Raw genomic sequence first — 14,107 nt, forward strand, 5'->3', positions numbered from 1 at the left:
GACGAGTTTGATGCTTGTTAGTATGCATTTCAGTATCTGTTTCGATACAAATGTAACTCGTCCCGTTATGATAGCATGACACTGATATGATATTACGGTGTTTGTTAATTAGTTTGTTTGGTTTATCGTCCCATAAACAGCCAGTGTCATTTTGAGACGGGGTCTCCTTGCAGTAATTGTTGACTACCTCACTAAACAGCCAGTGTCATTTTGAGACGGGGTCTCCTTGCAGTAATTGTTGACTACCTCACTAAACAGCCAGTGTCATTTTGAGACGGGGTCTCCTTGCAGTAATTGTTGACTACCTCACTAAACAGCCAGTGTCATTTTGAGACGGGGTCTCCTGCAGTAATTGTTGACTACCTCACTAAACAGCCAGTGTCATTTTGAGACGGGGTCTCCTTGCAGTAATTGTTGACTACCTCACTAAACAGCCAGTGTCATTTTGAGACGGGGTCTCCTTGCAGTAATTGGTGACTACCTCACTAAACAGCCAGTGTCATTTTGAGACGGGGTCACCTTGCAGTAATTGGTGACTACCTCACTAAACAGCCAGTGTCATTTTGAGACGGGGTCTCCTTGCAGTAATTGGTGACTACCTCACTAAACAGCATAGGGCCTGTTGAACGCCATTCAGACCAATTCGGGTAACGTGTCTTGCCCAAGGACACAACACGTGAGCAAAGACAGGTCGGTTTCTCAGCTTGCCGAGAAACACAAACCGACGCGGTTTCGGAACGTCGAACCACGCACCTCGGATCTTCACCTGAGGTTAGTGGCTGGCGCTCTAACCGACTGAGCTATCGCGCCCCCTCACCTGAGGTTACATGGCCGGCCCTCTAACCGAATGAGCTATCGCGGCCCCCTCACCTGAGGTTAGTGGTCGGCGCTCTAACCGACTGATCTGTCGCGGCCCCCTCACCTGAGGTTAGTGGCCGGCCCTCTAACCGACTGAGCTATCACGCCCCCTCACCTGAGGTTAGTAGCCGGCGCTCTGACCGAATGAGCTATTGCGCCCCTTTATTATGAAGATCTGCCATAGGGTATGGTTGATGCCTCAGAGAACGCTCTTTTCGGGAACACATTGTCTTTGTTTTCTACACATTTTCAAGGTTCCAACTGTAAATGTATTTTTGCCCATACTTTGTGGACGCTTTAGTCAATAATAAGGGATACGGTTGGTAGTTTTTCATTGTTCCATGCATTAATTATTTTCGCGTAAAGCATTGATCATGCATACAGTTCTGTGTCGAACTGAGTCGTTAACGTTGATGGAAAGTAAGAGAACTCATTAATATTTATGACAACACGTGAGTTTCCCAAACTAAGGAGAATATGAGCTGAAATAATCTCAAACTGTTTTCTAAATGCTTGAACGTTTTTCATAAAAGCCATTTGTAATTGGAAACTGTTCGAAATTACATATCGCACTACGTAACCGCTATATGTATTTGCACGTGTTGGGGTCCAGTATGCTTAATACCGTTGAAATCAGGTCTGGTTTAGATTAACAGGCTGTGTATGGGAGGTGATTTCCAGGAACACTGTATGGTTTAGATTAACAGGCTGTGTTTGGGAGGTAATTTCCAGGAACACTGTATGGTTTAGATAAACAGGCTGTGTATAGGAGGTAATATCCAGGAACACTGTATGGTTTAGATTAACAGGCTGTGTTTGGGAGGTAATTTCCAGGAACACTGTATGGTTTAGATTAACAGGCTGTGTTTGGGAGGTAATATCCAGGAACACTGTATGGTATAGATTAACAGGCTGTGTATAGGAGGTAATATCCAGGAACACTGTATGGTATAGATTAACAGGCTGTGTATGGGAGGTAATTTCCAGGAACACTGTATGGTATAGATTAACAGGCTGTGTATAGGAGGTAATATCCAGGAACACCGTATATTGTTATCACTCGTCGTCCTGTTCAATCAGAATCAGCATTACAGGGTATTGATTTTTAGGTAGAGTTAATGAGCTATACAGTGTAAGCTCCGACGGAAATTCATAATTCATAACTGTATCAGGAATGGTGTTGTTGGTGACAGCGTCAAGAATATGTGTGTAACTTAAATGATTGATCACTGGTTTTCAAACATGGCCCTGTTTTAACAAAATGATCTATAGTTACAGTGATTTCTCATGTCCCTGGACCTCTTGTGTTCAAAAAGATGTGTTGTCATAGTGACGTCGCCTTATCCTCTGTCATATAAAAATATCTATCATGGTTTTAGTAACCATAGTGATATGTTGTTATTGTGACCTTCAATATATGTTTGTCCTCTGTATTTACCCCGAAATCTTACTCACGTCTGTATCAGTAATAGTATGAATATGCTGATTTCCCTTTAATATCATCCTTCAGCAATGGTGGCATGTCGGTATGATGGCATTTCGTACTCTATAAAATCATCGTTCATGAAGATTTATTGTCATGGTTACACTTCCTATCCTATAGCTTCATAAATAAAGCAGATCGTGGCGATATTATTCCACCCTCCTCTCACAAAACGATCATGACGTCATCTTTATACCTTCTAATATCTAGCCTGAGCAGATCTAAGCAAATCATGACGTCATTTCATACATTTTGTACTCTTTAGCCTGTTTACATAAGCAGACCATGACGTCATTATCATGCATTATTTACACCCTAGTTTATTTATATAAGCAGTTAATGACGTCATTTCATACGTTTTTTCTCTCTAGCATGATAACATAAGCAAATCATAACGTAATTTTCATTTATTTTGTACTCTCTAGTTTATTTAAACAAGCAGATCATGGCGTCATTTTCATGCATTTTGCACTCTCTGGTTTGTGTTTACATAAGCAGTTAATTGCGTCATTCCATACTTTTTGTGCTATTAAGCCTGTTTATATACGCAAATCATAACGTCATTTTCATGCATTTTGTACTCTCTAGTTTGTTTTCACTTGTAAGCAGATCATGACGTCATGTTTATACCTATGGCCTCAAGCTTGTATAAAACTTGAAAAAATATGAACTTGTTCGCATAAGTAGATCTTGAGGTCAATTCTATGATGACATCATTTTTGTTGTCTTATACAACTCCGAGAGCATCTCGAACTACTAATCAAGCTGGGATGAAACTGCCCTGTCCCCTCTCTCTTTACCTTCACTGAAGCCTATAGCCTGTTGAATACAACACTTGGCTGTTAGTAGCCTGAGACTGCAATATGCTGCCTTCGTATCCCTAGGTTGAACTGGTATTGATTATTTGTCCCTTTCCTTTACAAGGCTTTTTTTGCTTCCATGCTGCTTATTACTGTGGTAAATTGAGGCTTTGAAACCGTTGGTACGCCATTAGGGCTAATAGACCGTTGGACAGTATGGGGTTCCTCGTCATCGGATGCCATTACTAATTCTGCACATTTGGAGACTTAAGGCATGCGTTGCATTTCATGATTGTGTGACTAGTCGCTTGTGTATTTGAAAAAAGAATATTTATCAAATTTAAATAAAACTTAGATTTGAGTTTTGAAGTATGTATGTACATGTATATATATATATATATGCAACCATGTTGGTATACATTTACAACTTATTGCAGCAAATGTAAGTACTCTGACGATATTAAGACTAAAATTCAGATATATATATATATACAACAGAGTGCACTCCGAAATATGAATGTAAAATCCTGATTCGTTGTGTTTTATTACATTTTGCGATACTGTTTAAAAAAAAAAATTTGAATTGGTCTCAATATTTCGGTTAGCTGGGATACAGTTATCAAAATAGATATCGGCGTTTCAACGAATTAACGAAGATGTTTCTAATTATAGGTATATGTGTTTCTAAATATAGAAATAGGTGTTTCTAAATATAGACACAGTGATTCCAATAAGTATACATTGTATGTATAAATTAGTGATTCCAGAAGTAGATATCAAATGCATATATGTTTCAAAAGATCGAGGTGGGTCGGTATGAGTTTATGAATTAGATATGTGTTCATTTTTATTTGGCGGATCTTTTAATTAACCAATTCGTATAAGAGGTTATAGTAAGGCATTTTTATGAAGGATTATGTGAGGTATGTATAACCGGGAAGAGTACAGATTAAAATTCGTCAATATAACATCCATTTACTTCGATCTATCACCTGCTAAAATAATTTATCAACCGTAGGCATTCATGTCTGGTAAGTGCTAACGAGATATGTCAGAAAATACGTTAAGCTGTTTTTGTTGTTACTGGGAGCCTGAATTTGTATATTCTTTGTATAAAGTATAGTCATATGACCAGTGCTGTTGATAAAGCAACCGTAGTGGACAATAGATCAATAGCATAGGTAATTATCATAATGACATATTTCAGTAAGTGCTTTTACTTGTTAACTAAAACCACACAGTGTGACAATGTTATATGTGAACCTGGCTATGTTGGATATTTTTGTCCTATCGTAGTGTTTATTCGATGTATAATGACCCGGTTTAACCTTAAAATAGGTTTAGAATACAACCATCTATACATTTAATCAGGACCTTTTTGATAATTATTTATTAATGATTTACTTTTTAAATATTTTGCATGATAGTGTACCTGCATCTGAGAGAGGACACCATACTTTTTTTAACTAAACTTGTTTTCTTATGTCATTTTTAATCTTCTCTATTTCACCTACAATGCAGGAAAGATTATAATTTACATATACTACTACTTTGTATAAGGCTTTGATGTCATCTGGAAGTTTTTTTTTAAACTTTTCATTTTTAGGAAAACGGTTATCAGTTCTCAATTTTCATATATTGAAATAAGACATTCCGAGCTGTTTGCATTTGCTTATTTATTTGTTGGTTTTCTCCCTATGGTTACAAGGGAATCCCCCACCTCTTTCTCCCTATGGTTACATGGGAATCCCCCACCTCTTTCTCCCTATGGTTACATGGGAATCCCCCACCTCTTTCTCCCTATGGTTACATGGGAATCCCCCGCCTCTTTCTCCCTGTGGTTACATGGGAATCCCCCACCTCTTTCTCCCTATGGTTACATGGGAATCCCCCACCTCTTTCTCCCTGTGGTTACACGGGAATCCCCCACCTCTTTCTCCCTATGGTTACATGGGAATCCCCCACCTCTTTCTCCCTATGGTTACATGGGAATCCCCCACCTCATTCTCCCTGTGGTTACATGGGAATCCCCCACCTCTTTCTCCCTATGGTTACATGGGAATCCCCCACCTCTTTCTCCCTATGGTTACATGGGAATCCCCCACCTCTTTCTCCCTATGGTTACAAGGGAATCCCCCACCTCTTTCTCCCTATGGTTACATGGGAATCCCCCACCTCTTTCTCCCTATGGTTACATGGGAATCCCCCACCTCTTTCTCCCTATGGTTACATGGGAATCCCCAACCTCTTTTTCCCTATGGTTACATGGGAATCCCCCACCTCTTTATCCCTATGGTTACATGGGAATCCCTCACCTCTTTATCCCTATGGTGACATGAGAATCCCCCACCTCTTTCTCCCTATGGTGACATGGGAATCCCTCACCTCTTTATCCCTATGGTTACATGGGAATCCCTCACCTCTTTATCCCTATGGTTACATGGGAATCCCCAACCTCTTTCTCCCTATGGTTACATGGGAATCCCCCACCTCTTTCTCCCTATGGTTACATGGGAATCCCCCACCTCTTTCTCCCTATGGTTACATGGGAATCCCCCACCTCTTTCTCCCTATGGTTACAAGGGAATCCCCCACCTCTTTCTCCCTATGGTTACATGGGAATCCCCCACCTCTTTCTCCCTATGGTTACATGGGAATCCCCCACCTCTTTCTCCCTATGGTTACATGGGAATCCCCAACCTCTTTCTCCCTATGGTTACATGGGAATCCCCAACCTCTTTCTCCCTATGGTTACAAGGGAATCCCCAACCTCTTTCTCCCTATGGTTACATGGGAATCCCCAACCTCTTTCTCCCTATGGTTACATGGGAATCCCCAACCTCTTTCTCCCTATGGTAACATGGGAATCCCCCACCTCTTTCTCCCTATGGTTACATGGGAATCCCCAACCTCTTTCTCCCTATGGTTACATGGGAATCCCCCACCTCTTTCTCCCTATGGTTACAAGGGAATCCCTCACCTCTTTCTCCCTAAGGTTACATGGGAATCCCCCACCTCTTTATCCCTATGGTTACATGGGAATCCCCCACCTCTTTCTCCCTATGGTTACATGGGAATCCCCCACCCCTTTCTCCCTATGGTTACAAGGGAATCCCCCACCTCTTTCTCCCTATGGTTACATGGGAATCCCCCACCTCTTTCTCCCTATGGTTACATGGGAATCCCCCACCTCTTTCTCCCTATGGTTACATGGGAATCCCCAACCTCTTTCTCCCTATGGTTACAAGGGAATCCCCCACCTCTTTCTCCCTATGGTTACATGGGAATCCCCCATCTCTTTCTCCCTATGGTTACATAGGAATCCCCCACCTCTTTATCCCTATGGTTACATGGGAATCCCCAACCTCTTTCTCCCTATGGTTACATGGGAATCCCCCACCTCTTTCTTCCTATGGTTACATGGGAATCCCCCACCTCTTTCTCCCTATGGCTACATGGGAATCCCCCACCTCTTTCTCCCTATGGTAACATTGGAATCCCCCACCTCTTTCTCCCTATGGTTACATGGGAATCCCCCACCTCTTTCTCCCTATGGTTACATGGGAATCCCCCACCTCTTTCTCCCTATGGTTACATGGGAATCCCCAACCTCTTTCTCCCTATGGTTACATGGGAATCCCCAACCTCTTTCTCCCTATGGTTACAAGGGAATCCCCAACCTCTTTCTCCCTATGGTTACATGGGAATCCCCAACCTCTTTCTCCCTATGGTTACATGGGAATCCCCAACCTCTTTCTCCCTATGGTTACATGGGAATCCCCCACCTCTTTCTCCTTATGGTTACATGGGAATCCCCAACCTCTTTCTCCCTATGGTTACATGGGAATCCCCCACCTCTTTCTCCCTATGGTTACAAGGGAATCCCTCACCTCTTTCTCCCTATGGTTACATGGGAATCCCCCACCTCTTTCTCCCTATGGTTACATGGGAATCCCCCACCTCTTTCTCCCTATGGTTACATGGGAATCCCCAACCTCTTTTTCCCTATGGTTACATGGGAATCCCCCACCTCTTTATCCCTATGGTTACATGGGAATCCCTCACCTCTTTATCCCTATGGTGACATGAGAATCCCCCACCTCTTTCTCCCTATGGTGACATGGGAATCCCTCACCTCTTTATCCCTATGGTTACATGGGAATCCCTCACCTCTTTATCCCTATGGTTACATGGGAATCCCCAACCTCTTTCTCCCTATGGTTACATGGGAATCCCCCACCTCTTTCTCCCTATGGTTACATGGGAATCCCCCACCTCTTTCTCCCTATGGTTACATGGGAATCCCCCACCTCTTTCTCCCTATGGTTACAAGGGAATCCCCCACCTCTTTCTCCCTATGGTTACATGGGAATCCCCCACCTCTTTCTCCCTATGGTTACATGGGAATCCCCCACCTCTTTCTCCCTATGGTTACATGGGAATCCCCAACCTCTTTCTCCCTATGGTTACATGGGAATCCCCAACCTCTTTCTCCCTATGGTTACAAGGGAATCCCCAACCTCTTTCTCCCTATGGTTACATGGGAATCCCCAACCTCTTTCTCCCTATGGTTACATGGGAATCCCCAACCTCTTTCTCCCTATGGTAACATGGGAATCCCCCACCTCTTTCTCCCTATGGTTACATGGGAATCCCCAACCTCTTTATCCCTATGGTTACATGGGAATCCCCCACCTCTTTCTCCCTATGGTTACAAGGGAATCCCTCACCTCTTTCTCCCTATGGTTACATGGGAATCCCCCACCTCTTTCTCCCTATGGTTACATGGGAATCCCCCACCTCTTTCTCCCTATGGTTACATGGGAATCCCCCACCCCTTTCTCCCTATGGTTACAAGGGAATCCCTCACCTCTTTCTCCCTATGGTTACATGGGAATCCCCCACCTCTTTCTCCCTATGGTTACATGGGAATCCCCCACCTCTTTCTCCCTATGGTTACATGGGAATCCCCAACCTCTTTCTCCCTATGGTTACAAGGGAATCCCCCACCTCTTTCTCCCTATGGTTACATGGGAATCCCCCATCTCTTTCTCCCTATGGTTACATAGGAATCCCCCACCTCTTTATCCCTATGGTTACATGGGAATCCCCAACCTCTTTCTCCCTATGGTTACATGGGAATCCCCCACCTCTTTCTTCCTATGGTTACATGGGAATCCCCCACCTCTTTCTCCCTATGGCTACATGGGAATCCCCCACCTCTTTCTCCCTATGGTAACATTGGAATCCCCCACCTCTTTCTCCCTATGGTTACATGGGAATCCCCCACCTCTTTCTCCCTATGGTTACATGGGAATCCCCCACCTCTTTCTCCCTATGGTTACATGGGAATCCCCAACCTCTTTCTCCCTATGGTTACATGGGAATCCCCAACCTCTTTCTCCCTATGGTTACAAGGGAATCCCCAACCTCTTTCTCCCTATGGTTACATGGGAATCCCCAACCTCTTTCTCCCTATGGTTACATGGGAATCCCCAACCTCTTTCTCCCTATGGTTACATGGGAATCCCCCACCTCTTTCTCCTTATGGTTACATGGGAATCCCCAACCTCTTTCTCCCTATGGTTACATGGGAATCCCCCACCTCTTTCTCCCTATGGTTACAAGGGAATCCCTCACCTCTTTCTCCCTATGGTTACATGGGAATCCCCCACCTCTTTCTCCCTATGGTTACATGGGAATCCCCCACCTCTTTCTCCCTATGGTTACAAGGGAATCCCTCACCTCTTTCTCCTTATGGTTACATGGGAATCCCCCACCTCTTTCTCCCTATGGTTACATGGGAACCCCCCACCTCTTTCTCCCTATGGTTTCATGGGAATCCCCCACCTCTTTCTCCCTATGGTTACAAGGGAATCCCTCACCTCTTTCTCCCTATGGTTACATGGGAATCCCCCACCTCTTTCTCCCTATGGTTACATGGGAATCCCCCACCTCTTTCTCCCTATGGTTACATGGGAATCCCCAACCTCTTTCTCCCTATGGTTACAAGGGAATCCCCCACCTCTTTCTCCCTATGGTTACATGGGAATCCCCCATCTCTTTCTCCCTATGGTTACATAGGAATCCCCCACCTCTTTCTCCCTATGGTTACATGGGAATCCCCAACCTCTTTCTCCCTATGGTTACATGGGAATCCCCCACCTCTTTCTCCCTATGGTTACATGGGAATCCCCCACCTCTTTCTCCCTATGGTAACATGGGAATCCCCCACCTCTTTCTCCCTATGGTAACATGGGAATCCCCCACCTCTTTCTCCCTATGGTTACATGGGAATCCCCCACCTCTTTCTTCCTATGGTTACATGGGAATCCCCCACCTCTTTCTCCTTATGGTTACATGGGAATCCCCCACCTCTTTCTTCCTATGGTTACATGGGAATCCCCCACCTCTTTCTCCTTATGGTTACATGGGAATCCCCCACCTCTTTATCCCTATGGTTACAAGCGAATCCCCCACCTCTTTATCCCTATGGTTACATGGGAACCCCCCACCTCTTTCTCCCTATGGTTACAAGGGAATCCCCCACCTCTTTATACAATTCAGATACTAAACTTATCCGGTTTAATACATCATGCAAAATTATTTTCAAGAGAAAACGGTTTGTGAATTCCAAGTGTTCTGGATCTAGTTTAAAATATACATGATTTTCAGGGAAGCCATATATTTTGAACCTATGATATCGTTTTTGGACAATATCTTTCACCCTTCCTTGGCAATTTTGGAGTCGGTATAATAAACCGATGGACCGGTGTAAATATCTAAGCAATGAGTATCTTTCTAAAGTAGGCGTTATGAAACGCACACACTTAATCAAGACAACAAAAAAGAGGAACTTGTTTGTCGTTGACCTCTATCCATTTGTGAAAATGAATAAACACGCCTTATCACTTCTGTTGGCGATCACATATAGCATTATAATAATGTAATTTGACATAGCGCGGATTTGACCTAGATTCACATGGCGGATGTCGTCGTGACCTAGATTTAAATGGCGGGTATCGTCGTGGCGTAGATTTACATGGCAAGTGTCATCGTAACCTACATATAGATTCACATGACAGGTGTCATTGTGACCTAGATTTATATGCCGGATTTCGTCGATGAAGCAGAATGTGCTTCTCGTTCCGAAACTCCTAGTCCTATTTTGTTGTACTTTTTTTTTCAGAAGTCTTCATGATTTTCTACATTTTGTTAAGATTTGACTCTTGTTTTCCTAGCATTGGAGTAAGAACCTAGGAATTATCTGCTTATCTCTCAGATATCAGTTTTTCTATGTTTTTCAGATTGGCAGACGGCGGTGATAGGCCTGATGATATTTTCTGCATCCTTTGGATTTGTGGCCACGATCCTCGCTATCCTTGGCGTATGTACATCCCCACTTCCTCGAAAGATATATTACTTCCACTCCGCAGGGGAAATTTTCCTAGTGTGTGGTAAGTATCGAATCTGGTTATCTCGAAGTTACTAGTGTGCGGTAAGTATCGAATCTGGTTATCTCGAAGTTACTAGTGTGCGGTAAGTATTGAATCTGGTTATCTCGAAGTTACTAGTGTGCGGTAAGTATTGAATCTGGTTGAATTGAAGTTACTAGTGTGTGGTAAGTATCGAATCCGGTTATCTCGAAGTTACTAGTGTGCGGTAAGTATCGAATCTGGTTATCTCGAAGTTACTAGTGTGCGGTAAGTATTGAATCTGGTTATCTCGAAGTTACTAGTGTGCGGTAAGTATTGAATCTGGTTGAATTGAAGTTACTAGTGTGTGGTTAGTATCGAATCTGGTTGTATTGAAGATACTAGTGTGTGGTTGGTATCGAATCCGGTTAGCTCGAAGCTACTGATGCATGTCATGTGTGAATATCAAAATAGATTATCAAAGTGTATCAAACCATGAAACACTGATGTCTTGCATATTTCATTTGTTCATAGTGCAAATAATGTCAAGCGAAAAATGAATTAAAAATGTGATTAATTTTAAAATCATCATGCGTGTGGCCAAATATTCATACTATCATAATTGAATCATAAGAATAATAATTAAGTAAAAGATAATAGATAATATTTAATAACAATGTATTTTATTTCCAAAGAACTATCTTATTTGTCTTTCCACAGCACTAAGTGTGGGCATTGCCTTAATAATATACCCTACCGTTATGGAGCTGGATCCTGCCATAAGAGTTCACCTGTATGGGCCGGGATATGGACTGGGGTGGGGAGGTGCCTTCTTTTTCCTTGTGGCAGCTCTATGTATGACTTTGGACGAGTTAGTGCGTGAATCTTCAAGAGCCAAATGTTGTCGATTTTGTTTTAAATCCCGACAGCGAGAACGATCGGAACTGCAAAGAGTTTGATAGCTAATTCGGGTTGAAAGAGACGACAGTACTATGAATGGCAGTGAAGTTCATAGACAGTGATGTCTTTCTGAAGTAATATCTATTGAAGAGGATGATTATAACAATGGAGATCCGTAACTCATTGTTTGAGCAGTGTCATTGTCTCACCAAACATAAGATTTTATTGTTCTTTTCTGAAACGAGTGTGTAGGCTGGTTTTGAATGCACAAATGTATATTTAAAACATAACGCAACAAGACCATTCTGGATCACATGATGTTTGGCATAGACAGACAGGACTGTGTAAAGATCAACACTACTCTAATAATCATCGAACAGTGTCTTCAAACTGTTATTTAAAAGGGAATTGAAGTTTCGGTAGTATTGTATAAAATAACTTTTTTATGAGGAAAATGAAGGAGCGAACATTTTGTTTAAATCTAATTTACAGTATGTTCCTGGAATGTTATTAAGAATGGATATTGCAGGAATGAAGGCATGCTCATACTCATTTTCTACCATTTTATTGTTAAGTATCTTCTTAAATCAATGCATGTTTTTTTTTTCTTGGAAGACAATTTAACGCGTTGAACGCAGGCTAGATTTTAACATTGTACAAGGAGTTATGTTGTGAAAGGTTGTGAACGTACTATACTTACATTTGCCAATCTCATTCTCTTGCGATTGTTTCCATCGGCATTTTTATAATATGTCTCATATAATTCCGTTTCGTTCTTTGAAGACCGCTCGCATTTGTCAATTGCAAATTTCAATCCAGCAAAACTTTGATGTACTGGAACTGTTCATTAAATGTGAAAATAAACATTAATGTATATAGGAAATTTGAATTTAAAGATACTTAAACTTAATGTTGATTATTAAAATTATTGTTTGTGCAAATTATACCCTTATGAAACCTTTCAAATGGTGGCGAGTCAATCGCATATAAATTGGTTTTGTTTTGTATTTTTGTTTTCAATTAGACGTTTACTAAACATCCTTTGCGACATGCTCACCATTTGATATTAGATTTTCTAACACAGTTTTTTTTATCACGTTTGGAATATTGCATGAGCTTCAGTGCTTGGTTTGGAAAATGTATTTCGCATAAGTAGATCATGGTCAATCCAATGATTCTAAGAAATATGTTACTTTTTATTAACACTCATTTCATGAATTGAACCGTCTCTAAGTAGGTTACATTGTTTGATGGAAACCTCTTATTTCGTCACGAATGAAAAACAAGAGGTTATCAAGGGTGCCCATTTCTTCGTAATCAATTCATACTTGAAAGTAAACTGTTTTAAAGGAGCTAAAGGCTACACGGCGCATAAACTGATATCCAAAACAGGAAGTACTTAAGATGATACAAGGATAGATAGATTCATTTTCGGATGATTAAGATCTATATATACGTCGGTTGATCCCTTTAAAACAGTCATTTTTGCTTGAGAAATTGTTGGTTTTTATTCTATTAAGTTTGATCTGGAATAATGATGTGTGGTTTAAAATCACTAATTATAATACAATGTGATACTATCATTACCGAAGCGTTCACGCCTTTTACTTGCTTCTCCGGTTCCACGATTACATAGTGCCGTGTTTTGGATATCGTCAAAGCGCTGTATCTTTGAAATGTAACTGGATTTTTTTATCACAAAACCAAAATATTTATTATTATAATTTGTTATCTTGATTGTATTTATTGGTTATGAATATTTCGTAATAATTTGTTGAACTTTTCAGAGTATAATAGAAATGTTACATTTGTAAAAATTAATAGCAATTAAAAGATGAACGTTTTTTATCAGATTCTCTGTGTGTGAGTGTGTTTGAATGATATTGATCACATATATGACTTAGGTTGTGCTTTTTTCTCCACACTTTAATTATTCAAAGGCCTTGACAATAGTAACAGCTTTAGTGATAAAGTATGTGTATAAATTATTTGATAAATTTCGAAAAAAATCAAAATATTACGTTGATTTATTGATTGACTTTTATCATATTTCTGCTTTGCTTTGACAAATGCTTGCCTTATTCACATAATTGATGTTTTATTATCTATGACATCGCATACATACACAACTAAATCAATGTGATGTGTTGAGCTAGAACACAACAGAAAAAAGGAAAGAATGGATATCAGATTTGAAATTATAGTGAAAAGATACAGAAAAGTTTATCAGCTTGACTGTATTCTTTCAAACACCAATAGTTTTGGTCCGTTATTTTCCTATCTTGTCTGAAAGGCAACAGCATATTGATCAATAAATACGATTTGTACATACACCCAATGTACAGTATACGTTATGTTTTTGTTTTCCTTTTATATTGGTCAATGGTTTGATTATGCGTTATTGTAAACTTTTCTAGGAATTACGAAATTATCTTGTTCACTCCATACTTTTTGTACATCTGTATCTTTCACTTAATCTATATATAGTATAGGAATACTGCTGTTAATGCCAAAGTAAAACACAATTTAGAAAGAAAAAAAGACAAAAATATACAGGAGATACAAAATGTGATTATGATATATTACTCGTACCTTATCTCCAACCGGAAGTTTAAAATTGAATTCCACGCGCACTTGTGTTGTTTGTATTT

General features: G+C 40.8%; 1 protein-coding gene across 1 annotated transcript in view; it reads left to right on the forward strand.

Moving 5' to 3' along the window:
* Positions 1-13,810, forward strand: part of LOC117314638 — a 122,298-nt gene extending 108,488 nt beyond the window's left edge. Inside the window, exons 4-5 of the mRNA XM_033868717.1 lie at positions 10,449-10,598; positions 11,277-13,810. Coding sequence (XP_033724608.1) covers positions 10,449-10,598; positions 11,277-11,515 — 389 coding nt within the window. The 3' untranslated portion in view covers positions 11,516-13,810. The remainder of the gene's footprint in view (positions 1-10,448; positions 10,599-11,276) is intronic.
* Positions 13,811-14,107: the final 297 nt, after the last annotated feature.

The sequence above is a fragment of the Pecten maximus genome, chromosome 16, assembly GCF_902652985.1.
Source record: "Pecten maximus chromosome 16, xPecMax1.1, whole genome shotgun sequence".
Taxonomy (NCBI): domain Eukaryota; kingdom Metazoa; phylum Mollusca; class Bivalvia; order Pectinida; family Pectinidae; genus Pecten; species Pecten maximus.